The sequence below is a fragment of the Salmo salar genome, chromosome ssa15, assembly GCF_905237065.1.
Source record: "Salmo salar chromosome ssa15, Ssal_v3.1, whole genome shotgun sequence".
Classification (NCBI taxonomy): domain Eukaryota; kingdom Metazoa; phylum Chordata; class Actinopteri; order Salmoniformes; family Salmonidae; genus Salmo; species Salmo salar.
The window spans coordinates 63,672,418-63,699,672 of NC_059456.1; the positions used below are offsets into that span (position 1 = coordinate 63,672,418).

General features: G+C 43.4%; 1 protein-coding gene across 4 annotated transcripts in view; it reads right to left on the minus strand.

The window, feature by feature from the left end:
• Positions 1–6,727: 6,727 nt before the first annotated feature.
• The window catches only part of LOC106571892 (FYVE, RhoGEF and PH domain-containing protein 3), a 109,075-nt gene continuing 88,547 nt past the window's right edge, over positions 6,728–27,255 (minus strand). For all 4 annotated transcript variants that reach the window (XM_014145424.2, XM_014145423.2, XM_045695919.1 and 1 more), the window contains 13 exons: positions 25,230–25,386; positions 24,950–25,088; positions 23,520–23,578; positions 22,712–22,858; positions 22,472–22,576; positions 22,259–22,338; positions 22,085–22,115; positions 20,533–20,637; positions 19,658–19,711; positions 14,599–14,694; positions 14,321–14,455; positions 13,196–13,336; positions 6,728–8,863 (listed from right to left, as the gene is read on the minus strand). In XM_014145424.2, coding sequence (XP_014000899.1) covers positions 8,618–8,863; positions 13,196–13,336; positions 14,321–14,455; positions 14,599–14,694; positions 19,658–19,711; positions 20,533–20,637; positions 22,085–22,115; positions 22,259–22,338; positions 22,472–22,576; positions 22,712–22,858; positions 23,520–23,578; positions 24,950–25,088; positions 25,230–25,386 — 1,495 coding nt within the window. In that variant the 3' untranslated portion in view covers positions 6,728–8,617. The remainder of the gene's footprint in view (positions 8,864–13,195; positions 13,337–14,320; positions 14,456–14,598; positions 14,695–19,657; positions 19,712–20,532; positions 20,638–22,084; positions 22,116–22,258; positions 22,339–22,471; positions 22,577–22,711; positions 22,859–23,519; positions 23,579–24,949; positions 25,089–25,229; positions 25,387–27,255) is intronic.

The following is a 27,255-nucleotide window of genomic DNA, read 5'->3' on the forward strand; positions in this document are numbered from 1 at the left end:
GCATGAGAGCATCAGCTGTCCCGGATGACTGTGTGATCATGCTCTCCGTAGCCAATGTGAGTAAGACCGTTAAACAGGTCAACATTCACAAGGCCGCAGAGACAGACGGATTATCATTACCACGTGTACTCCGAGCATGCACTGACCAACTGGCAAGTGTCTTCACTGACATTTTCAACGTCTCCTTGTCTGAGTCTGTAATACCAACATGTTTTAAGCAGACCACCATAGTGCCTGTGCCCAAGAACACTAAGGTAACCTACCTAAATGACTACGTCTGTAGCCATGAAGTGCTTTGAAAGGTTGGTCATAGCTCACATCAACACCATTATCCCAGAAACCCTAGACCCACTCCAATTTGCATACCGCCCCAACAGATCCACAGATGATGCAATCTCTATTGCACTCCACACTGCCCTTTCACACCTGGACAAAAGGAACACCTATGTGAGAATGCTATTCATTGACTACAGCTCAGAGTTCAACACCATAGTGCCCTCAAAGCTCATCAGTAAGCTAAGGACCCTGGGACTAAACACCTCTCTCTGCAACTGGATCGTGGACTTTCTGACAGGCCACCCACAGGTAGTAAGGGTAGGTAACAACATATCTCCCACGCTGATCCTCAACACCGTGGCCCATCAGGGGTGCCTGCTCAGTACCCTCATGTACTCCCTGTTCACTCATGACTGCATGGCCAGGCACGACTCCAACACAATCATTAAGTTTGCCGATGACACAGCAGTAGTAGGCCTGATCAATGACGAGACAGCCTCGTCATAGGGAGGAGGACAGTGAAGCTGGCCGTGTGGTGCCAGGACAACAACCTCTCCCTCAACGCGATCAAGACAAAGGAGATGATTGTGGACAACAGGAAAAGGAGGACCGAGCATGCCCCCATTCTCATCGACGGGGCTGTAGTGGAACAGGTTGAGAGCTTCAAGATCCTCGGTGTCTACATCACCAACAAACTAACATGGTCCAAGCACACCAAGACAGTCATGAAGAGGGAACAACAAAATCTATTTCCCCTCACGAGACTGAAAAGATTTGTCATGGTTCCTCAGATCCTCAAAAGGTTCTACAGCTGCACCATTGAGAGCATCCTGACTGGTTGCATCACTGCCTGGTATGGCAACAGCTCAGCCTCCAACCGCAAGGCACTACAGAGGGTAGTGCGTACGACCCAGTACATCACTGGGGCCAAGCTTCCTGCCATCCAGGACCTCAATACCAGGTGGTGTCAGAAGAAGGCCCTTAAAAATTGTCAAAGACTCCGGCCACCCTAGTCATAGACTGTTCTCTCTGCTACCGCATGGTAAGTGGTACCGGAGCACCAAGTCTAGGTCTAAGAGGCTTCTAAACAGCTTCTACCCCCAAGCCATAAGAGTCCTGAACATCTAATCAAATGGCTACCTAGACTATTTGCATTATAACATTTTTGACATGCGTTTTTCTGGATTTTTTTGTTGTTATTCTGTCTCTCACTGTTCAAATAAACCTACCATTAAAATTATAGACTGATCATTTCTTTGTCAGTAGGCAAACGTACAAAATCAGCAGGGGATCAAATACTTTTTTCCCTCACTGTATGCATAGTCACTTTAATAACTCTACCAACATGTACATATTACCTCAATTACCTCGACTAATCAGTGGCCCCACACATTTTGTATTTTTTATTTTTATTTATTATGCCAAAGCAGCAGCTATTCTTTCTGGTGTCCAGCAAAATTAAGGCAGTTTATACAATTTTAAAAACATTACAATACATTCACAGATTTCACCACTACCACATATCTACAGTACTAAATCCATGTGTATGTATAGTGCGTATGTTATCGTGTCTGTGTGCATGCATGTGTCTGTGCCAATGTTTGTGTTGCTTTACAGTCCCAACTGTACCAAATACTAATTAAGTGTATGTAAACTTCTGACCCACTGGGAATGTGATGAAAGAAATAAAAGCTGAAATAAATCACTCTCTACTATTATTCTGACATTTCACATTCTTAATATTAAAATAAAGTGGTGATCCTAAACTGACCTAAAACAGGGAATATTTACTAGGATTAAATGTCAGGAATTGTGAAAAACTGAGTTTAAATGTATTTGGCTATGGTGTATGTAAACTTCCGACTTCAACTGTATATGTGTGCATTTGTGCATGCATGCACACGTGCATGTGTGTGTGTACACTGTGCAGTAGGCAGGTTGTTTTCAGGTTGAACACTCTCAAGGGGGAATTTGATATCTGTTGGGAGATGTGTTAATGTCCCATGAAATTACTGTGGTTCTGTCCTGATAAATGTCTCCTCTTTACAGGGATAGGTTTTTAAGGGTGGAGAAGGTCCCGTGTGGCTCAGTTGGTAGAGCATGGTGTTTGCAACACCAGGGTTGTGGGTTTGTTTCCCACGGGGGACCAGTACGGGGGGAAAAAATGTATGAAATGTATGCATTCACTACTGTAAGTTGCTCTGGATAAGAGTGTCTGCTAAATGACTAAAATGTAAAAATGACACACTTAGTCTATTTATCTTTCTTTAGTTGGAAAAATCGCAGTTCTAGTTCCCAGCGCACGGAAAACACTGGTCACTCTCTGAAACACACTCCCAGTTAAATGAACCTCGCACTCATCAACATTACATTCAGCTTAAAGTAGAACTGACAGTGTTTTAACTATGCAGATATGAAACAAACAGACAATCATATCAGTCAAAAATGTAAAATTCCCAGTTTATGTTACAAAAACAACTTTATAAGCGGCTTTAAAAATAAGTTATACTTGACTCAAAATTCCATGACATTGAGTAAGGTATAATTCCCCAATAAATGTCTTGGTAGTCCAACAAATATTGTTTTCAAGTTTTAAATCACAGCTGGCCTGGTACATTGTTGGATTCCTCCAGCCATCCGTTTCAGTTTCAGTGACTCAATATTTTGGACAAAACGAACAAATGTAACTAAGCCTGGGAATGTCAATACAATGAAACTAGCAATAATCACAAGTCAGTCATATCATAGCTAATAGGCTAGCTTATCTATTAATGTAGGTATTCATTTACCAAGCTAAAAACACAGAGCCTAACGTTAGCTAGCTAGCTATCGGCTGGGAGGATGTTGTGTCAGTAGATGAGTGGTCAACTACAGCTCGAGATGCAGGTGTCATTTGGTTAGCCGACAAGAAATGTGAATCACTTTGCTCAGACTGGTCTCACAGACTAGACGTAACATGGTTTATTTGTATACACAGTAGGCCTACTGTAGCTATGATTAGCTATGGCGCAGGGGTCTGTGTAGAATCCAGTCCTGGACAAGACAGATGTTTTTATTAGGTTTTATTTACTGCAGTGTCTATTAATTACCCAAACGCACGGCCGCTTTCCCACATTATATCGTTATAGAATTTTCACAAATGCCTTACTCTACGTCATTCCCAAACATTCCTATGAATGTATGAAAATGTGAAAATGACCATATCTAAGAGCTCACTTGTCAGAAAATGTACAAAATGTGTCATATTCTTCCTGGGGGTGTGTATGAACATATTTTAATAAGAGTTCATGTTCCTAAAACGTTGTCAGTTCCACTTTAACAGCTTTAATTAGCGAGTAATGATGCAATGTTAAGCCTCCTACTTCTGGCTGTGAGTCTGTGAATGGGAATGCATGCTTTTTAAGCTGTGGGATAGTATTGTATTGTGTCATTATGTTACCGTCTAGTAAATGTCCCATATACAGTATATTCAAACACAGGACCACCTTTCAGGGCTTGAAGTTAAAGCTTGTGATTCCTAGATTTTGAAAGCTGTGAGTTAGACTGTAGCTCTTGAAGGACTGTTTAGATTAAAATTGTCAAGGTAAATCACCTGTGAAGCTTTGTCCTCTTTTGAGACTCCCTTGTGACACAATGCAAAACCGGATAAAGTTTGTTCCTTTACCACACAGGACAGACATGACAGGAACCTATGGCTTCTGAAACACAACCTCTGAGAAAACCAACATCTGAGGACATTTACATCTCAACATACTGTACCACAGAAACCAAATGACAGTTGCAACCGACTTCCCCGACACAAATGAAGAAATGTCTACACAGTCTTGCCAAACAGTGCAACAAAAGCTTTGCTGTGGGTGTGTGTCTGTCTGTGTGACAAACAGTCACAGGAAATGCTAGCTTTGTGTGTGCACACACTCACAAACAGACACTGGTAAGAGCCTTACGTTCCAATGGCCTTAAAAAGCATCCACATCTACATTAAAACCATTCTCATCAGCTGTGTTTGGGGAATATTAGAGATCCAATCCCACCCTGCAGCCCGGTACCCAGACTACCCTGCTCAGTGTGTAAAAATATTGCTTGGTACGGTATGGTAAGATATCTCACAGCAGAACTAAGGCTGTATGGAAATGTGTGTTCTTTGACCTGACTTAAAGCGGTTCTCTATTGAGTTGCTGGCAATGATAGCAGCCATGTTGGACCTAGTCTGTTGTGTTGATGAAAGCAGGTTTGTGGCCTTGATGAATGAAGTCATTAGGATGAGCCTTGAGGCACCTGGTAGAGGCCAAGGTAACACACCCTACGCTACCTTGGTGGCTCTGACTGTACACAGAAAAACTGGGTTGGGTACTCTGTCTTTCTCTTTCGATGGTATTTTCTAATGCACACACACACACAAACACATGCGCACATACACATTTTATAAGCCAGTCAGCTGGTGTCTACAGGGAGGAGCAGGAGAGAAAGGATCAGTATGAAACAGAGTAGCATCCCTAATGCACAAAAACAAAATATGCCATTATGAACAATTAGGGAAAGACAAAACAGTTTTGCTGCTATACTTCAAAAGCCCCAGCCTCCAGATACTTGAAACTGCCTCTGCTGCCTGGGGAGATATGCTGCTCGAAATCTGCCTTTGCTACCAACCAAAAAGTTGAAGAAAAAAAACCCCATAGAAATGTAGTTTTCTTTTGAAGGGAAAGACATGAAGAGTTTCTCAGCATGGTCTCTGTCTAGCAGAGACACAATGCACCCAGCACTCAGTTCTAACTGCATGTAAACTATGACAGGAAGTAACCGTCAGCATTTTAGGGACTATCTCTCTGCACCACAGCTCTCAGCTTGGGAGAGGGCACATTTTTAATACATCACTTTGGCAGCTCAAATTGCTTTAAAAAGATGGGGTTCAGACTATCTATAACTGTCCCTCTTTATCACACACAGCACACACGCACCTCACACACACATGCACAGACCCACACACAAATATGCAGGTGTTAACACACACAAATCTAAATGTTGTATCACAGAAGGTCATTGCAGGATGGAAAACAAAGAGCTGAGAAAAGGTATGTTTGTGGAATGTGTGTTAGGGCAGGCCTGTTATTCCCCACTGCTCGCTTGCTATGGTTTAACCCTCCGACTACACCTGGGTTTCGCTATTCCCCTCCTTTCTGACCAAACCAGATCTCAGTCTGTGTGGTAGTTTCAGACACAGACACTTGTCCTCTGGTACGAAGGCAGAAGCACATACGTCCTGGAGACAGCCAGCGAGACAGTCAAAGACATTCACTGACCATCACATACAGTACAATGACCAAATGACATGCAAAAAGCACACAGACAAAATTCACATGTCATTTGTAACGTTCTACTCTCTAGTACACATAACCCTTCTCAGGGACACACTCACACTGTGTCTCAGATAAGCTCAAAGGCTCTGTGGCTTTATGACTACTTGTGTTGTATTAAAAAATGTTCTGGCTTACCAACCTGAGAGGCTTTTGTTTTCATAATGTAAAGTAGATATGTATTGTTCTGTTCTCATGGAGAGATGTGACTGGAGAATGACGGTATAAAATTGTCCCACAGTACTATAGGCTTCAGTTAATTCAGATAGGTTTCCTTTCTTCATCAAGGCCAGTTATTCATCCTGTCTATCTATCTATCACACACACACACACACACACACACACACACACACACACACACACACACACACACACACACACACACACACACACACACACACACACACACACACACACACACACACACACACACACACACACACACACACACACACACACACACACACACACACACACACCTAATCCATCTGCACCCTATCCAAAGATAAGATCAAATATCTGCTGGCATTTTATATCTGATGGCTGTTTGATGTATGATATCACTGTTAGGAGAGATTGTCAATCCAGTCAATGGAGGATCTAATTTCAGTTACCTGGTAACAGTCCAAGAGGATTGGTCCATCCCTTTACATTCATGATAAACTAAATCCTAAATCCATAGACATTGTATTTACATTTTATCCAGAGTGACTTAAAGTTAGTACATTCATCTTAAGATAGCTAGGTTAGACAACCACATATTATAGTCACAGTAAGTAAATGTTTTCCTCAATAAAGTAGCTATCAGCAAAGTCAGCGCTATTAAGAAAAGACAAGTGTGAGCTTTAATTCAAGAAGTCACTTACACATCAAGTTTGCATCGTTTGCAAGTAAGCATTCAGTACCTCTCTCCATCTATTAGTGTAGTGTAGGCCTACTTGACAAACATAGCATGAGATCCAATATTCATACTTGATCAAACATTACCTCAACTTGGGGAATAGAAATTGCATAAGAAAGAGACCCATTTACAGAGAGATAGGAGACAGAGAGAGAGAGAGAGAGAGAGAACACAAACCGACAGGACACTAGAGGGATCATGTTGGACAGTATAACACTGAGTGAGCCATTCGTCTCTTTATTGATGATATGCTTGACTGCTTATCCACAGTGCACAAGCCAGGGTTAAAACACGCAACACTGAGTCTGCTCACTTTACAGTACGGCAAAGAGGAAAGAGGGGCACTGGGGTTTTCAGAGTACGGTACATAAATATGAGTGAGTTTATACATGCACATAGAGAGCCACTGAACAGTCCTCTGGTTATTTACAAGCTGGTGCCAGGGGGGTTGGGGAGTAGAGGGGGACAAGGCAAAATACACAGTCTTAAAGGCTTTGCATGGTCAATCCGAGATCTAAAGTGGCTGTCTCTGCGATGCAGCCTCCGCAGACATCAGGGCTTTCATACTTCTTGCGTTTAGCGGAGCAGGGCAGAGCTATTGTAAAGGAAGTTGTCAAGGAAGTGAGTTTGTATTTATACAGGACGTACCGCCCCCACCTACCGTCAACCAATCATGCCATTGTGGAGCTATACGGAGCCCTCTGCATTGTTACAAAATTTGAGAGGCGCACGGCGATGTGGTAGGAAGATTGATTTGGCCTCTGCATGCCTCTGAAGGCTCCGCAATTGCGTCACACCCTCCATACGAAGCCTCCTACCATATTTTTGGATCAAGCTTAAATTTGCTTAGCCAGTACTTGTATTGTGGCTATGGTTTCTATCACGTGACCAGAAGGGGCAGAGCAGGTGAGCGGTAGAAACAGGAATTGGGAGTATATTCCTGGCTGCTGAGGGCAGAGTTGATAGAGAGAGGAGGGAGGGAGCAAGACCATACAGGAGCAAGGGACTAGCTATACATTGTCTGTAGAAACTGATTTAAGGCCAGTTTTGCGTTGTTTCCCAAGATGGTGATTTGGGGAGGGGAAGCTGATCCTAGATCTGTAGTAAGTAATGTCCTGATCCTCTACAGTGGCTTCCTCTCTTCAGTTACTGGACAGGTCAAAACAACATTGGCAGGAACTCCACCCAGTCTACTAGTGGAAGAGGAACAAAATCCACCATATTGAATCGACTATCCAGTCAGATTAAGTGGTTTACAAAGGAGGGAGAGCAAAGAAAGAACGTCATTTTTAAAACACTGGGACACAGCAAGGGAGTAGGGTGTGTTTGGGGGGTGAGAAGGGGTGTGAGGAGTTGGGAGGCTGATTGTGGGAGCTTCAGGTGGCCAGCCACAAGCGTTCGTTCACATCTCTTAAGTTAAAATTGAGTTATTTTAGTTAATGACACACGATAGTATACACACTGTACAATCACCACTGAGCTGCCACTGGGTCCACAGTGGTGGGGAGAGGGGGTATCTGCATGTAGGGTTCAATACGCTAACATTGAATATTGAAATAAAACACAGGAGCAACACACACACACAGACAGACAGACTGACAGGGGTTAATGGTTCACAGTCACACAATGTACAAGGAACCTCACCTTTTTACAAAATCATACAGGATCCATCTAATAAATGACTTCGGCTATAATTCTAAACATTAAATCAAAGAGTCTTCTGTTCTTCTTGAACTGCAGAGAACACTGAGAGAAATATAATGTAACCACGCATACAATGGTGGCGGAGTTGGTGAAACAGGTGTGTATGTGTAATGTGTGTGAGAGAGAGAGAGAGAGAGAGAGAGAGAGAGAGAGAGAGAGAGAGAGATAGCTAGAGTGTGCGAATGAAAGAGAGAGCAAGTCTGTGTGTAAATGTGTGTCTGGTGGAGGAAAGGGTGAAGTGGCAGCAGAGGGGGGAAATCTTCCCTCCCTTCAAAGAAAATAAAAAGTGCAAAGGAAAAGTGAATTCAAGTAACGTGTGCTCTGTCCACAGGAGAGGGGTGAAAGGTGGGAAGGAGGGTCCTGTGGCTTCAGCGGAGGCGCCCTATTGGCTTTCCCTGTGCTCCGTCAGGCTGAAGGGCGTGTCTGTGGGCATCTCCCCGCGGGCGGCTCTAGAGAGAAGCTCCACCCACTTGGCCTGGACTTCTGTATCCTGGGCGCTGAACAGCAAAGCCTGCTGGGAGTGACTCAGCTGGAACGCGTGCTTAAGCTCAGACTTCTCTGTTGCCGATGGCGCTGCCACGCTCACCTCAAACCCCGGAAGGGGTATGGCCCGTGCCCCGCGAGAGTCCTGAAGAGACACAACAAACAGGCCAATCAGAGTCAAGAGGAAGCATAACAGTGCAGTTTTCCCTGTCCTTTAATGCAGGGGGATAGATTTTATTTTATAAGGCACATGCATACAGTGCATTCGGAAAGTATTCAGACCCCACGACTTTTCCCACATTTTGTTACGTTACAGCCTTATTCTAAAATTTATTAAATATTTTCCTCATCAATCTATACACAAAAAATATATTTTTAAATTTTTTTCTAATGTATTAAAAGTAAAAAACTGAAATACCTTATTTATATAAGTATTCAGACCCTTTGCTATGAGACTCAAAATTGAGCTCAGGTGCATCCTGTTTCACTTCTACAACTTGATTGGAGTCCACCTGTGATAAATTCAATTGATTGGATATGATTTGGAAAGGCACACACCTGTCTATTTAAGGTCCCAAAGTTGACAGTGCATGTCAAAGCAAAAACCAAGCCATGAGGTCAAAGGAATTGTCAGTCGAGCTCCCAGACAGGATTGTGTTGTGGCACAGATCTGGGGAAGGGTACCAAACAAAATGTCTGCAGCAGTGAAGGTTCCCAAGAACAGAGTGGCCTCCATCATTCTTAAATGGAAGAAGTTTAGAACCACCAAGACTCTTCCTAGAGCTGGCTGCCTGGCCAGACTGAGCAATCAGGGGAGAAGGGCCTTGGTCAGGGAAGTGACCTACAACCCAATGGTCACTCTGACGGAGCTCCAGAGTTCTTCTGTGGAGATGGGAGAACCGTCCAGAAGGAAAACCATCTCTGCAGTACTCCACCAATCAGGTCTTTATGGTAGAGTGGCCAGACGGAAGCACCTCCTCAGTAAAAGGCACATGACAGCCTGCTTGGTGTTTGCCAAAAGGCACCTAAAGGACTCTCAGACCATGAGAAACAAGATTCTCTGGTCTGATGAAACCAAGATTGAACTCTTTGGCCTGAATGCCAAGCGTCTCATCTGGAGGAAACCTGGCACCATCCCTACGGTGAAGCATGGTAATGGCAGCATCATGCTGTGGGGATGTTTTTCAGCAGCAGGGACTGGGAAACTAGCCAGGATCGAGGGAAAGATGAACAGAGCAATGTACAGAGAGATCCTTGATGAAAACCTGTTCCAGAGCGCTCAGGACCTCAGACTGGGGCGAAGGTTCACCTTCCAACAGGACAACGACCCTAAGCACACAGCCAAGACAACACAGGAGTGGCTTCGGGACAAGTCTCTGAATGTCCTTGAGTGGCCCAGCCAGAGGCCGGACTTGAACCGGATCGAACATCTCTGGAGAGACCTGAAAATAGCTGTGCAGAGACGCTCCCCATCCAACATGACAGAACTTGAGAGGATCTGCAGAGCAGAATAGGAGAAACTCCCCAAATATAGGCAGTGATGTAAAGTACTTAAGTAAAAATAGTTGAAAGTAGTTCCTAAGTCGTTTGTTGGGGTATCTGCACTTTACTTTACTATTTATATTTTTTACAACTTTTACTTCACTACATTCCTAAAGAAAATAATGTACTTTTTACTCCATACATTTTCCCTGACACTCAAAAGTACTGTTACATTTTCTTTGGTTAGCAGGACACAAAAATTGTCTATTTCACACAAGATAACATCCCTGGTCATCCCTACTGCCTCTGATCTGGCAGACTCACCAAACACATGCTTTGTTTGTAAATTATCTCTGAGTGTTGGAGCACACCCCTGGCTATCGATACATTTAAAAATGAAAGAAAATGGTGCTGCTGGTTTGCTTAATATAAGGAATTTGAAAATATTTATACTTTTACTTTTGATACTTTCAGTATATTTCAGTAATTACATTTACTTTGATACATAAGTATATTTAAAACAAAATACTTTTAGATTTTTACTCAAGTAGTATTTTACTGGGTGACTTTCACTTTTACTTGAGTCATTTTCTATTAAGGTATCTTTACTTTTACTCCAGTATGACAATTGGGTACTTTTGCCACCACTGAATATAGGTGTGCCAAGCTTGTAATGTCATACCTAAGAAGACTCGAGGCTGGAAAAAGTCAAGGTGTCTGAATACAGTACTTTCCGAATGCACTGTAAGCTCCCTCCCCTCCCCCTTCTCTTTCCCCAGTTTCTATCGAATCATACAAAAATGCTCATCTAACAATCCTTAATCTTAATCTTTTGCCAGGGGATGTCAGCTTTCTGCCTGCCTGGGATTGTCGCAGAGAAAGGATTTGGTTGGGATTTTGGTCTCTAAAATGGAATGGGCAGAGGCTACAGTGACTGGCTTCCAGTAGCTTTTGGGGCTTTTACCAAATTGTGCCGGAAAATGGTTCATTACGCTGAGCTTTAAACACAATACACATTAGTGACATCTACTGGTCGGCAATGAAAAACACTGTTTTATGTTCAAATAGACGTTTTTTTCTACAATATTCATAAAATCTCTGTGGCATGACGGTAAGTCGCAGGTCTTAGTAGCCTACTATCAGTTACATACAGGGTCGCAACCTTCCATCGTGCTTCCATTTTTTGCTGTGAATGTACAGTATATTAGAGTAATAACACCATGGTAATTACAGTGTAATAACAGTAATAACACCATGGTAATTACAGTTTATTAGAGTAATACCACCATGTTAATTGGTTTATTAGAGTAAAAACACCATGGTAATTTGTGTAATAATAGAGTAATAACACCATGGTAATTAGTTTATTAGAGTAAAAACACCATGGTAATTTGTGTAATAATAGAGTAATAACACCATGGTAATTAGTTTATTAGAGGAATAACACCATGGTAATTACAGTGTAATACCGCCATGGTAATTACAGTGTGATAATAGAGTAATAACACCATGGTAATTAGTTTATTAGAGGAATAACACCATGGTAATTACAGTGTGATAACAGAGTAATAACACCATGGGAATTATAGTTTAGTAGAGTAACACCATGGTAATTACAGTTTATTAGTGTAAAAATACCATGGCAATTACAGTGTAATAATAGAGTAATACCACCATGGTAATTTGTTTATTAGAGTAATAACACCATGGCAATTAGCGTAATAATAGAGTAATAACACCATGGTAATTTGTTTATTGGAGTAATAACGCCATGGTAATTAGCGTAGTAATAGAGTAATAACACCATGGTAATTCATTTATTATAGTAATAACACCATGGTAATTACAGTTTATTAGAGTAATACCACCATGGTAATGTTTATTAGAGTAATAACACCATGATAATTACAGTGTAATAATAGAGTAATAACACCATGGTAATTACAGAGCAATAACGCCATGGTAATTACAGTTTAATAATAGAGTAATAACGCCATGGTAATTACAGTGTAATAATAGAGTAATAACACCATGGTAATTACAGTGTAATAATAGAGTAATAACACCATGGTAATTACAGTGTAATAATAGAGTAATAACACCATGGTAATTACAGTGTAATAATAGAGTAATAACACCATGGTAATTACAGTGTAATAATAGAGTAATAACACCATGGTAATTACAGTGTAATAATAGAGTAATAACACCATGGTAATTACAGTGTAATAATAGAGTAATAACACCATGGTAATTACAGTGTAATAATAGCGTAATATCACCATGGTAATTCGTTTATTAGAGTAATAACGCCATGTAATTACAGTGCAATAGAGTAATAACACATGTAATTAGTTTATTCGAGTAATAACGCCATGGTAATTACAGTGTAATAAGAGTAATCACCATGGTAATTACAGTTTATTAGAGTAATAACGCCATGGTAATTACAGTGTAATAAGAGTAATCACCATGGTAAGTACAGTTTATTAGAGTAATAACGCCATGGTAATTACAGTGTAATAAGAGTAATCACCATGGTAAGTACAGTTTATTAGAGTAATAACGCCATGGTAATTACAGTGTAGTAATAGAGTAATAATGACATGGTAATAACAGTGTAATAATAGAGTAATAACACCATGGTATTAACAGTGTGACAGTCAGCCAGCTGAGCAAGCTCCATCTGAGGTCAGAGTGAGGACAGACAAATCCCCCTGACCCAAATCTACTGAATACAGACAGTGGGAACACAAGGACACAGACTGTACAGTACAGGAGGTGTAAAGCACACTGACACACAAAATATCATTGATGGGATGAAAAATAACTGACCCTGTGTCAGTTGTTAGGGGAAACTTCTACCTACATATACAGGTGACCTGGGCATGGAGACGGGATGTAGACAAGACAGCGGTACAAAGACACAAATAAACAGACAGAAACACAGACACAGATAAAGACAGACACAGGTGTGTGTGAGTTTAACCCTTACCTGTCCGCTGGTCTGCAGGTAGAGCACCAGTGGTTCAGTCTTGGTGATGGCCACCCAGGTCTTGGTCCAGCTCTTGCCCTTCTCCTGCACCTGCAGCTGGGCACACAGCAGACAGTTGTCCCCCGACAGAGACACCTGCTTCTGGAGAGACAGAGACACACACAGGAGGCAGAGTTAAAGGCCCAATCCCACAGTTGATCTACTGCAGTGGGTGCCAATACTCAAATAATATTCTATAGTTCAACACAATTACAGTAGCTCTTTCCCCATGCACAAACCAACGTTTGGAATTGGAATTCACTTTCACTGTCAATTCTACTTTTAATTCAAAGTAATCAGCCTGGACGTTTAAGGGGCACTCGAGGATAAAGGTCTGGGACATTCGCTTACATAACAAACCTGGTGTCCAGCATATAGGAAAGATTTATTGGGAGATTTGGACATGGACAGGTGTTCATGCTGCTGCCCCACTGTTACAGATGTGGTGCTGTAGCCCCCCTTGGTGGGAAATAATACCACTGCAGATCACTGCCATTATGGTATTGCTACTGTGAAAGATCTAGTTTGTGTGTGTGAGACAGTATAACCCCAAGACAGACAGACAGACAGATTAGACTGCTCAGTTGCTGCATCATAGGCATGAAGTGGAGAGACTACTCACTCAGCAGAGTCTGCTGCTTTCCACTAAGCCCCTTAACTAGTCATGGTACTTGTTCTCAAATAGAGGTGACTTAATATTGCTGTGTGTGTGTGTGTGTGTGTGTGTGTGTGTGTGTGTGTGTGTGTGTGTGTGTGTGTGTGTGTGTGTGTGTGTGTGTGTGTGTGTGTGTGTGATTGATAGAGGTGCATGATGCTCTGTGGGTCTGTCTGGGCTGGGCTCTGTCTTCTCTGTCATGCTGGTGCAACTAACGTGATTATGCCGCTCTCTCCAGAGAGTCCACTCTGCTGGGAGTCCACTCTGTGCAGCCTGTCCATGCTAGCTTCTCAACAACAATAAGTATGATGTTTGATTGTCTTATGATGTTTGTGAGGGGAAGCGAAAAGGAAGTCTCTGGATGGAAAATTTGTTTAAATTAAGTTATATTCTACTCTTTTCTATAGTATAAGCTGAGAGTCGGTCCTCACCTCGGCTGTAGCTTTCCTCTTCAGCTCTACTGGGGCCCCTGCAGGCCCCTCAGGGCCCTGGCTAGTCTCGAAGCACTCAGGACACACACGACATGTCTTATTCTCCAACATCTTAGAGCATTTACCACAGATGGCCTGCAGAGGGAGGGGAAGAGCGAAAGAGGAAGAGGGAGGAATGGAGCGAGAAAATCAATTATACAGGACATCCACTGATGAAAATGCAGCATCTTGGCACTAACTGTTCCAGCCTCCAACCTCCTCTCCCTCTCTGTGCTCACCGCTCCACAGGCTTTGCAGTGGTGCTTGCGCTTGGTAAAGTTGAAGCTCTCGTTGCAGCCTTTACATGTCTCTTTTTCCTTCTTCTTGGAACTTTTCTGGAAAACAGAGAAACACATACAAACCATGTATCAAGATCTGTCCAATCACAAGGTCATCTTGTCTCAATACATCTTTGTGTTACCTAAGTAACCCTGCCCTGAAATAGTTGGATGAAGGGGACTAGCTGGAGGGGTGCTCTCATCTTATCTACGAATATAGACAGGGCTCTAACTCCTCTAGCTCCACAATGAAATAGGGTGCAGGCCAAGCAGCAGGCTGTTAGCCAGCCTGCCAGCTTAGTGGAGTCTGCCACTAGCACAGTCAGCGTAGTCAGCTCAGCTTTCCCCATTGAGACCGGGTCTGTGCCTCGAACTAGGTTGGGCAAAATTAAAAATGGCGGTGTTCGCTTTAGCAATCTCACTAGTATAAAGACCTCCCCCATTCCTGCCATTATTGAAAGAGATTGTGATACCTCACATCTCAAAATTGGGTTACTTAATGTTAGATCCCTCACTTCCAAGGCAGTTATAGTCAATGAACTAATCACTGATCATAATCTTGATGTGATTGGCCTGACTGAAACATGGCTTAAGCCTGATGAATTTACTGTGTTAAATGAGGCCTCACCCCCTGGTTACACTAGTGACCATACCCCCCGTGCATCCGGCAAAGGCGGAGGTGTTGCTAACATTTACGATAGCAAATTTCAATTTACAAAAAAAAAAACAATGACGTTTTCGTCTTTTGAGCTTCTAGTCATGAAATCTATGCAGCCTACTCACTCACTTTTTATAGCTACTGTTTACAGGCCTCCTGGGCCATATGCAGTGTTCCTCACTGAGTTCCCTGAATTCCTATCGGATCTTGTAGTCATAGCAGATAATATTCTAATTTTTGGTGACTTTAACATTCACATGGAAAAGTCCACAGACCCACTCCAAAAGGCTTTCGGAGCCATCATCGACTCAGTGGGTTTTGTCCAACATGTCTCTGGACCTACTCACTGCCACAGTCATACTCTGGACCTAGTTTTGTCCCACGGAATAAATGTTGTGGATCTTAATGTTTTTCCTCATAATCCTGGATTATCGGACCACCATTTTATTGCGTTTGCAATCGCAACAAATAATCTGCTCAGACCCCAACCAAGGAGCATTAAAAGTCGTGCTATAAATTCTCAGACAACCCAAAGATTCCTTGATGCCCTTCCAGACTCCCTCTGCCTACCCAAGGACGTCAGAGGACAAAAATCAGTTAACCACCTAACCGAGGAACTCAATTTAACCTTGCGCAATACCCTAGATGCAGTTGCACCCCTAAAAATTAAAAACATCTGTCATAAGAAACTAGCTCCCTGGTATACAGAAAATACACGAGCTCTGAAGCAAGCTTCCAGAAAATTGGAACGGAAATGGCGCCACACCAAACTGGAAGTCTTCCGACTAGCTTGGAAAGACAGTACCGTGCAGTATCGAAGAGCCCTCACTGCTGCTCGATCATCCTATTTTTCCAACTTAATTGAGGAAAATAAGAACAATCCGAAATTTATTTTTGACACTGTCGCAAAGCTAACTAAAAAGCAGCCTTCGCAAATGGAGGATGGCTTTCACTTCAGCAGTAATACATTTATGAACTTCTTTGAGGAAAAGATCATGATCATTAGAAAGCAAATTACGGACTCCTCTTTAAATCTGGGTATTCCTCCAAAGCTCCATTGTCCTGAGTCTACACAACTCTGCCAGGACCTAGGATCAAGGGAGATACTAAAGTGTTTTAGTACTATATCTCTTGACACAATGATGAAAATAATCATGGCCTCCAAACCCTCAAGCTGCATACTGGACCCTATTCCAACTAAACTACTGAAAGAGCTGCTTCCTGTGCTTGGCCCTCCTATGTTGAACATAATAAACGGCTCTCTATCCACCGGATGTGTACCAAGCTCACTAAAAGTGGCAGTAATAAAGCCTCTCTTGAAAAAGCCGAATCTTGACCCAGAAATTATAAAAAACTATCGGCCTATATCGAATCTTCCATTCCTCTCAAAAATTTTAGAAAAAGCTGTTGCACAGCAACTCACTGCCTTCCTGAAGACAAACAATGTATACGAAACGCTTCAGTCTGGTTTTAGACCCCATCATAGCTCTGAGACTGCACTTGTGAAGGTGGTAAATGACCTTTTAATGACGTCAGACCGAGGCTCTAGATCTGTCCTCGTGCTCCTAGATCTTAGTGCCGCTTTTGATACCATCGATCACCACATTCTTTTGGAGAGATTGGAAACCCAAATTGGTCTACATGGACAAGTTCTGGCCTGGTTTAAATCTTATCTGTCGGAAAGATATCAGTTTGTCTCTGTGAATGGTTTGTCCTCTGACAAATCAATTGTAAATTTCGGTGTTCCTCAAGGTTCCGTTTTAGGACCACTATTGTTTTCACTATATATTTTACCTCTTGGGGATGTCATTCGAAAACATAATGTTACATTTCACTGCTATGCGGACGACACACAGCTGTACATTTCAATGAAACATGGTGAAGCCCCAAAATTGCCCTCGCTAGAAGCCTGTGTTTCAGACATAAAGAAGTGGATGGCTGCAAACCTTCTACTTTTAAACTTGAACAAAACAGAGATGCTTGTTCTAGGTCCCAAGAAACAAAGAGATCTTCTGTTGAATCTGACAATTAATCTGGATGGTTGTACAGTCGTCTCAAATAAAACTGTAAAGGACCTCTGGACCCTGATCTCTCTTTTGAAGAACATATCAAGACTGTTTCAAGGACAGCTTTTTTCCATCTACGTAACATTGCAAAAATCAGAAACTTTCTGTCCAAAAATGACGCAGAAAAATTAATCCATGCTTTTGTTACTTCTAGGCTGGACTACTGCAATGCTCTACTTTCCGGCTACCCGGATAAAGCACTAAACAAACTTCAGTTAGTGCTAAATACGGCTGCTAGAATCCTGACTAGAACCAAAAAATTGGATCATATTACTCCAGTGCTAGCCTCCCTACACTGGCTTCCTGTTAAGGCAAGGGCTGATTTCAAGGTTTTACTGCTAACCTACAAAGCATTACATGGGCTTGCTCCTACCTATCTTTCCGATTTGGTCCTGCCGTACATACCTACACGTACGCTACGGTCACAAGACGCAGGCCTCCTAATTGTCCCTAGAATTTCTAAGCAAACGGCTGGAGGTAGGGCTTTCTCCTATAGAGCTCCATTTTTATGGAATGGTCTGCCTACCAATGTGAGAGACGCAGACTCAGTCTCAACCTTTAAGTCTTTACTGAAGACTTATCTCTTCAGTAGGTCCTATGATTAAGTATAGTCTGGCCCAGGAGTGTGAAGGTGAACGGAAAGGCTGGAGCAACGAACCGCCCTTGCTGTCTCTGCCTTGCCGGTTCCCCTCTTTTCCACTGGGATTCTCTGCCTCTAACCCTTTTACAGGGGCTGAGTCACTGGCTTACTGGTGTTCTTCCATGCCGTCCATGGGAGGGGTGCGTCACTTGAGTGGGTTGAGTCACTGACGTGGTCTTCCTGTCTGGGTTGGCGCCCCCCCTTGGGTTGTGCCATGGCGGAGATCGTTGTGGGCTATACTCGGCCTTGTCTTAGGACGGTAAGTTGGTGGTTGGAGACATCCCTCTAGTGGTGTAGGGGCTGTGCTTTGGCAAAGTGGGTGGGGTTATATCCTGCCTGTTTGGCCCTGTCCGGGGGTATCATCGGATGGGGCCACAGTGTCTTCTGATCCCTCCTGTCTCAGCCTCCAGTATTTATGCTGCAGTAGTTCATGTGTCGGGGGGCTAGGGTCAGTCTGTTACATCTGGAGTATTTCTCTTGTCTTATCCGGTGTCCTGTGTGAATTTAAATATGCTCTCTCTAATTCTCTCTTTCTCTTTTTCTGTCTTTCTCTCGGAGGACCTGAGCCCTAGGACCATGCCTCAGGACTACCTGGTATGATGACTCCTTGCTGTCCCCAGTCCACCTGGCCGTGCTGCTGCTCCAGTTTCAACTGTTCTGCCTGCGACCTATGGAACCCTGACCTGTTCACCGGACGTGCTTGTTGCACCCTCGACAACTACTATGATTATTATTATTTGACCATGCTGGTCATTTATGAACATTTTAACATCTTGACCATGTTCTGTTATAATATCCACCCTGCACAGCCAGAAGAGGACTGGCCACCCCTCATAGCCTGGTTCCTCTCTAGGTTTCTTCCTAGGTTTTTGGCCTTTCTAGGGAGTTTTTCCTAGGGAGTTTTTCCTAGCCACCGTGCTTCTTTCACATGCATTGCTTGCTGTTTGGGGTTTTAGGCTGGGGTTCTGTACAGCACTTTGAGATATCAGCTGATGTACGAAGGGCTATATAAATAAATTTGATTTGATTTGACTACAAGGGCCCTTTCTCGCTCTCTATCTTGCCATTTCCACACTCTCTCTGTTATCTACCCTATTCTTTCTCTCCCAACATCTTCCTCTATAACCAAAAAGTGAAAATCGAAGCCCCTCCCTCTGCTCTCTCAGACTGGGGCATCGATAGCACCACCAGCCATTTAGCACATTTGCATTGTGGGAGGGTGTGTGAAATTCACCCCCTGATCCTGTCTCATCTCTCCACAGACACCCCTCACTGCTACTAGAAAGTGAGCTAGTGATGCTATCCCCATAGAGAAGACAACTTACTATTTATACCTCTGCAGCCTACTGTGTGGATTATAGATCCACTACCATTGTAATACTACCATTGTCTTGCTACCTCAAACACAGACAGACATCCAGGCTTTAGAATAGGAGAGATCAATGTACTTCTTGTTATGAACTCAGTCATTCATGGTACAATGTATTCACATTATATTGCCCATTGTATGGTTTCTATTATTATGTGGGGCGATGCCATTCATACTGTAGCAAAGAAAGATACATTCTCTTCTAATCGAAAGCAGAGTCAGTAACATAACAGCATTAGGCAACAGAGCCTGAGGAAATGTATTGTATTAGGACATTTGACACCTACCCTTTCTTGCAGTCTTTCACTGTCTGAGTCTACGGATGTGTTGCTCCAGGGACCCTGAGAAGAGAAGAACATGAATACCTGATCAGAGTGACATATTTAACCCTGGGAGAGATGTATGCGTTACATTGTACATCCATTGTTATTACATGGCTAGCACTTAATTTCAGGTGTCAACATATCACTAACAAAGCTCTCTCACACATTGCCAGAGAATGGACCATCAGCCTCTGAATATTACCTAAAGCTGCTGTGTGTGTTTATCCCCACTAGATGGCAGCCATGCCTCAGAGACAGACAATAGGCCTGGCATGTGTTCCTACTTTGGCCTGTGTCCAGGTCCAGCCAGCCCAAAGTGGGTCAGTGGAGATTCAGAAGAGATTTTTGTACAGTGTGCATGGGGGCTTCCCCTATTAGGTCATGAGAGAGTGCCGGGGAACTAAAGACAGACCATGACAGTGTGTGTGTTCGTTTGTGTGGGTGTGCAACTGAATAAAGAGCTCCTTCATAAGTATACATGTTTGTGTGTTTGTGTGTGTATGTGTGAGTTAAGTAAGAGCTTATTTGTGTGTCTATCAGTGTCTGCAGTGAGGGACACGTGACACACACGGCTGTGTGTGTGTGTGTGCGCGTGTTGTGTGAGTTAAGTAAGAGCTTATTTGTGTGTCTATCAGTGTCTGCAGTGAGGGACATGTGACACACACGGCTGTGTGTGTGTGTGCGCGTGTTGTGTGAGGATAGGTGCTTTGTCAGACAAAGACCTGACTGTAACACACTTTCTGACAAAGCAATAGCGCTTTCGTATTGATATATACATGCATAGTGCTGGTTTACGCATGGCTTGACAGAGAGAAAGAAAAAAACACAGACAGACTGACCGGTGAGTCTGGCAGGTGGTCTTCGTCCCTGGAGAAGGAACTATTGAAGGCTTTGTTAAAGGTCTCACTGTTCTGCTTGTGCTTCTCTATGGTGGCCAGGATCACCTGGAAGTGGAAGGGATGGGGGAGAGGGAAACAGGAGAAAATGGAGGGGAGAGAAGGAGATAAGCCATTAACAGTTTCAGACAGTTAAAATATTCTTAACTGGTTTACTTTAAAAGTCAAGAGGCAGTGAAGTCACAGATTTTACAATGGGAGAAATTCTACAACAATCTACAGCCCCCTAGGAGAGCGATAGAGAGACAGAGGGAGAGAGAGATGGAGAGAGAGGGAGAGAGAGGGCCTCTGCCTGTCTGAGTTAAAGAGAGCTAATATTAATAATATGCATGTCAGTCTCTCCTGGCTGAAAGTGGAGGAGAGATTGACTTCATCACTACTTTTATTAATGAGAGGTATTGACATGTTGAATGCACCGAGCTGTCTTTCTAAACTACTGGCACACAGCTCGGACACCAATGCATACCCCACAAGACATGCCACAAGAGGTCTTTTCACAGTCCCCAAGTCCAGAACAGACTATGGGAGGAACACAGTAATACATAGATCCATGACTACATGGAACTCTATTCCACATCAAGTAACTGACGCAAGCAGTAAAAATTGATTTAAAAACATTAAAAAAACACCTTATGGAACAGCGGGGACTGTGAAGCAACACAAACATTGGCACAGACACATGCACACACACACACATACGATAACATACGCACTATACATACACATGGATTTAGTACTGTAGATATGTGGTAGTGGTGGAGTAGGGGCCTGAGGTCACACAGTATGTTGTGAAATCTGTGAATGTATTAAAATGTTTAGAAATTGTATAAACTGCCTTAATTTTGCTGGACCTCAGGAAGAGTAGCTGTTGCTTCGGCAGCAGCTAATGGGGATCCGTAATAAATACAAATACAAAGAGAGGAGAACAAAAAGAGAGACATTGTTGTCGTCTGGACTGACCCTGTTATACAGAGATGACATCAGCCATGACTTAAGAGGGACAAATGTATCAGGGACCTCTGGTCCAGCCCAGTGGTCTGTGTCAGAGACTGGCCTCTCTACTGCACTAACAAAGTGTGTGTGTGTGTGTGTGGGTGTGTGTATGTGTGTGTGTGTGTAGTGAGCACTGTATTCATGTGTGAATAATAGACTCTGGGTATGCACAATCTTTGTGCAGCCCTCTCCAAAGTCTTGAGACACCACACATTCCTCTGTGTCCTTCAGATTGCTGAAGGGCCCTTCCACTCCTTTCCACACACTCCCAGACCCCCTGCCTGGCTCACACTCCTCCCCTCCAGCCTATGAGCCCTTTTAACCAGCTTTAGTTAGCTTTAATGGGCTAAATTAGCTTTAAATAGCAGCTTAACGAGAGGAAACAATTTCCCAACTCAGTATGGCAGAGTGGAGGAAAGCCGCAGTAATACGAATACTGTTCCTAATACACAAATCCCCTATAAAACCCATTCCATGTTAGTGTTGGTCTGGTATTCCTGACCTGTATCCAGTCTTCTTTTTCCTCAGCCGTCCTGAAAAACAGAGGGAATGTTTCAACAACAGCACTATAGCTATTAATACTTCTATGAGTTACTGCTGTGCCTGAAATGTTGTGTTTCTGTTACAAAAGGCACAGTTCTACAGTTCTCCCATGTAATTGCTCCATAGTTCTTACCTGGCCTGTAGCTCTAGTGAGCGCTGCTTGCCGATGATGGCGAACGTGTGAGGGAGGTTCTGCTTCACGTTCTCTTGCACCTGAAGCCGCAGAGGAGAACAGTGCCACTTTACCTCTGAGATACTAAAGAGCAATGCCCCTTCTACGCGTCACCCATTCAGAATGGAAGGAAAATAAGTAACAAGAGAAGAGAAGATGAGCGGCTTCCGTTACCTCCTTCCTGACCTCCATCCCAGCGATGTCGATCCTCTCTCTCACACTGAACTTCTGCCCCATCAGCCTCAGCTTGGGAACGCAGTACAGCACCATGTTGTTGAACTGCAGCACGGACACGCAGAGAGAAGGGACAAAGGATGAGAATACACATTAAATAGACACATGAATACACACACGCACTTTGATATAGTCCCATTCCTACACATTCTCTTCATTCCAACTCCTTCTGCCACTTACCAGGTAGAGGTATCGGTCCTGGGCCGTCCCATTCTTGGCAGACATCTTCTTGATGTGTCCCTCTTTGATGAGCTCGTTGGCTGGGTTCACGATGTCCTCCTCTCCCCCCAGTCTCTCATAGACCTGCAGCAGTTTGTTCATCTTCTCCTGAGGAACATCAAGGATAAGGAACAATGTGAAACACACACATACAGAGCAAAATAATACATTCATTTAAGTCAGGGGAACCTGGAGCTATTGAACTAAAACTGTTGAGACAGAAAAACACACGATAAGTCACACCAGAGGGCAGAAGTGTGACTGTGTGTGTGTGTGTGTGTGTCATAGAGACAGAATTCACTCTTCTGCAGGCTGTGAAACTAGTGGCAGGAAACGGCAGCATCCTGTCTGCACTGAAGCACCCTCCCTTCCCGCAAGTCATCGCATCCAATGCAGTTTGGACGCTGACTGGCTAGTTCTGTGAGCTATTCCCAAGGAGAGTAACTACTGTCATCTGGGGAACTATTCAAATGTGTTGTGTTTTGGTCTTTGCACAGTTGTTTCATTATTCAGGCCATGTGATGTTTATTGCAATTTTTTAAATCATCAACACATGTTTAAATGCGTTGTATCCACGTTTGTGGTTGTATTGTGTTTTTAAATTGTCAAATAAAATCAATCAATCAAAACTCTCTCCCTCCTTCCCACACTGTTGTGTACTACAACACCACCATCATGAAAACCATTGAAAAGTAGGAGAAGTATGTCAGAGAGATTCACATATGGAGGGAACAGAGAGGGCTCCAAGCAGAAAAAAACATAATCTTACCATTTTCCTGATGGCAGCATTGGAGTGGTTGGCTGCTGTGGATATGAGTTCCAGTGCTTCTATAAAACACACACAGACAGTGTTAGACCTGTCTGCAGCAACTCTACATAACCATGCATCAGCCCTACACATTTGAAACACTCACTGTTTATACACTGAGTGCATAAAACATTAGGAGTTTGCACCCCCTTTTGCCCTCAGAACAGCCTCAATTCGTTGGGGCATGGACTCTACAAGGTGTTGAAAGCGTTCCACAAGGATGCTGGCCGATGTTGACTCCAAAGCTGTTGACTCCACATTTGTGTCAAGTTGGCTGAATGTACTTTTGGTGGTTGACCATTCTTGATACATGCGGGAAACAGTTGAGCGTGAACAACCCAGCAGCGTTGCAGTTCTTGACACACTCAAACTGGGGCCCCTGACACCTAATACCATACCACGTTCAAAGGCACTTAAATATTTTGTCTTGCACATCCACCTTCTGAATAACAACATCAATAAGGGATCATAGCTTTCACCTGGATTCACCTGGTCAGTCTATGTCATGGAAAGAGCAGGTGTTCCTAATGTTTTGTATCCTCATTGTATATACGACTCTTAGTAATTGAATTGAATTGAATACTGTGACAAATAGGTCAGTGTCCAACCTTTCACTGCAGCCAGCCTGTGCATCATCAGACTATGGGCCTACTGTAAATGACCATGCATCAAACATATACAATGTTTGTGTTACACAGACAGGGAGAGTGGTAGACCTCTCCTACCATGTACATTACCCAACATCAGAGACGCACATTCTACATTAAACACACACACATTAACACACACTGCATTAAAGTCATGAACTACATAAACAGAGCTGACGTTCCCCTCTACATGACCAGTCGTAGGAGAGTCCTGACACACCACGGTGGATTATGCAGGCTTTACCTAGACATTACTTCAAACAGGGACAATGTACAGTACAAGGTTATGGTAAGGTCACAAGACATGGAGCTTGTAGAGTGGCTAGTATCGGTCCTAGTTTAGGAATGGTAGTGAGGGACAAACAGACAGACAGACAGACAGACAGACAGACAGACAGACAGACAGACAGACAGACAGACAGACAGACAGACAGACAGACAAACAAACATACATACAGGTAATGAGTGGGTGATCAGTGTGTAGGTACGGACAAACAGACAGACGGACAGACAGACAGACAGACAGGTAATGAGTGGGTGATCAGTGTGTAGGTACAGACAAACAGACAGACGGACAGACAGACAGACAGGTAATGAGTGGGTGATCAGTGTGTAGGTACAGACAAACAGACGGACGGACGGACGGACAGACAGACAGACAGACAGACAGACAGGTAATGAGTGGGTGATCAGTGTGTAGGTACAGACAAACAGACGGACGGACAGGAAGGCAGACAGACATACTCTCCGTGTCCTTCCTGTCCAGTGCATCATCAGGCAGTTTCTTTAGATAGTCCTTGAGCAGGAGTTCATAGCGCGGAATCCTCTGCACAGGCTCCAACATGTGGTGCTGGAGAGTCAGGTTCCCACACACATCCTGCTTCTGTAGGGATAGAACACACAGCAACACAGTTACACATACAGTACTGTAAACATACTGTAGGTACACCACACTAACGCACAGATAACAGCAGCATACGTTACCATATATACACATTGATTCTGTGGGAGAGATGCCACCTACTTGTATGTTCTGGACCACACTCTTGAACTGTGATGACCGCTGGCTCCATGTGTTGACCAGGTCCATAGCACGGTCAAAGTTCTTCACGTACTCTCCGTACATCTTCATAAATGGAGCCAGCTTCTGGAGGATGTCTCCAATACGTGGGTTTGAGTCCCTAACACACAGAACACACACCCGCCCATAGGGCTTAAAACTCTCAAAGAAATTCAACAAAAAAAACTCTCATGGTAGATTTCCATGTCTATTTTTGTACTGTACTCTGAACTTAGAGTATACTTGCAGTACACATTCCATTCAATGTAAAATTACAATATGGAATTCACAGAAATAGTAACCTACAGTACATTTACTGTTTAATGTGCGCAGAAGGCGACAGGTGGAATCCCTCTACATCATTTCTATGAAACAATAATCTCTAGACAGAGAGAGACTAGCGTTGGCACACACACTTCTGGTAAATTTACTCCCAGCAGATGAAGACAGGCGGATAATGCCCCCATTCTACCAGCCTGGCACACACACCAGACCCCCCAGGGGGTAGTTACAGTGTTGTCCCATCGCTGCAACTCCCATACGGACTGAGGAGAGGTGAAGGTCAAGAGCCGTGCGCCACACTGGGAGAAGAACATCCCTGCCGGCCAAACCCTCCCCTAAGCAGGGCGACGCTGGGCCAATTGTGCACCGCCCCAATGGGTCTCCTGGTCGCGGCTGGCTGCGACAGAGCCTGGATTCGAACCCAGAATCTCTAGTAGCACAGATAGCACTCCAATGCAGTGCCTTAGACCCCAGTGCCACTCGGGAGGCCCTTATTTTATTTTAATATATATATAAGTTGAAGTCGGAAGTTTACATAAACCTTAGCCAAATACATTTAAACTCCTGACATAAATTCCTGACATTTAATCCTACAAAACATTCCCTGTTTTAGGTCAGTTAGGATCACCACTTTATTTTAAGAATGTGAAATGTCAGAATAATAGTATAGAATTATTTATTTCAGCTTTTATTCCTTTCATCACATTCCCAGTGGGTCAGAAGTTTACATACACTCAATTAGTATTTGGTAGCGTTGCCTTTAAATTGTTTAACTTGGGTCAAATGTTTCAGGTAGCCTTCCACAAGCTTCCAACAATAAGTTCAGTGAATTTTGGCCCATTCCTCCTGACAGAGCTGGTGTAATTGAGTCAGGTTTGTAGGCCTCCTTGCTCACACACGCTTTTTCAGTTCTGCCCACAAACTTTCTATAGGATTAAAGGTCAGGGCTTTGTGATGGCCACTCCAATACATTGACTTTGTTGTCCTTAAGCCATTTTGCCACAACTTTGGAAGTATTTTTGGAGTCATTGTCCATTTGGTAGACCCATTTACGACCAAGCTTTAACTTCCTGATTGATGTCTTGAGATGTTGCTTCAATATATCCACATAATTTTCCTCATGATGCCATCTATTTTGTGAAGTGCACCAGTCCCTCCTGCAGCAAAGCACCCCCACAACATGATGCTGCCAACCCCTGTGCTTCACGGTTGGGATGGTGTTCTTCGGCTTGCAAGCCTCACCCTTTTTCCTCCAAACATAACAATGATCATTATGGACAACCAGTTCTATTTTTGTTTCATCAGACCAGAGGACATTTCTCCAAAAACTACGGTCTTTATCCCCATGTGCAGTTGCAAACCGTAGTCTGGCTTTTTTATGGCGGTTTTGGAGCGGTGGCTTCTTCCTTGCTGAGCAGCCTTTCAGGTTATGTCGATATAGGACTCGTTTTACTGTGGATATAGATACTTTTGTACCTGTTTCCTCCAGCATCTCCACAAGGTCCTTTACTATTGTTATGGGATTGATTTGCACTTTTCCCACCAAAGTACGTTCATCTCTAGGAGACAGAACGAGACTCCTTCCTGAGCGGTATGACGGCTGCGTGGTCCCATGGTGTTTATACTTGCGTACTGTTTGTACAGAGGAACGTGGTACCTTCAGGCATTTGGAAATTGCTCCCAAGGATGAACCAGACTTGTGGAGGTC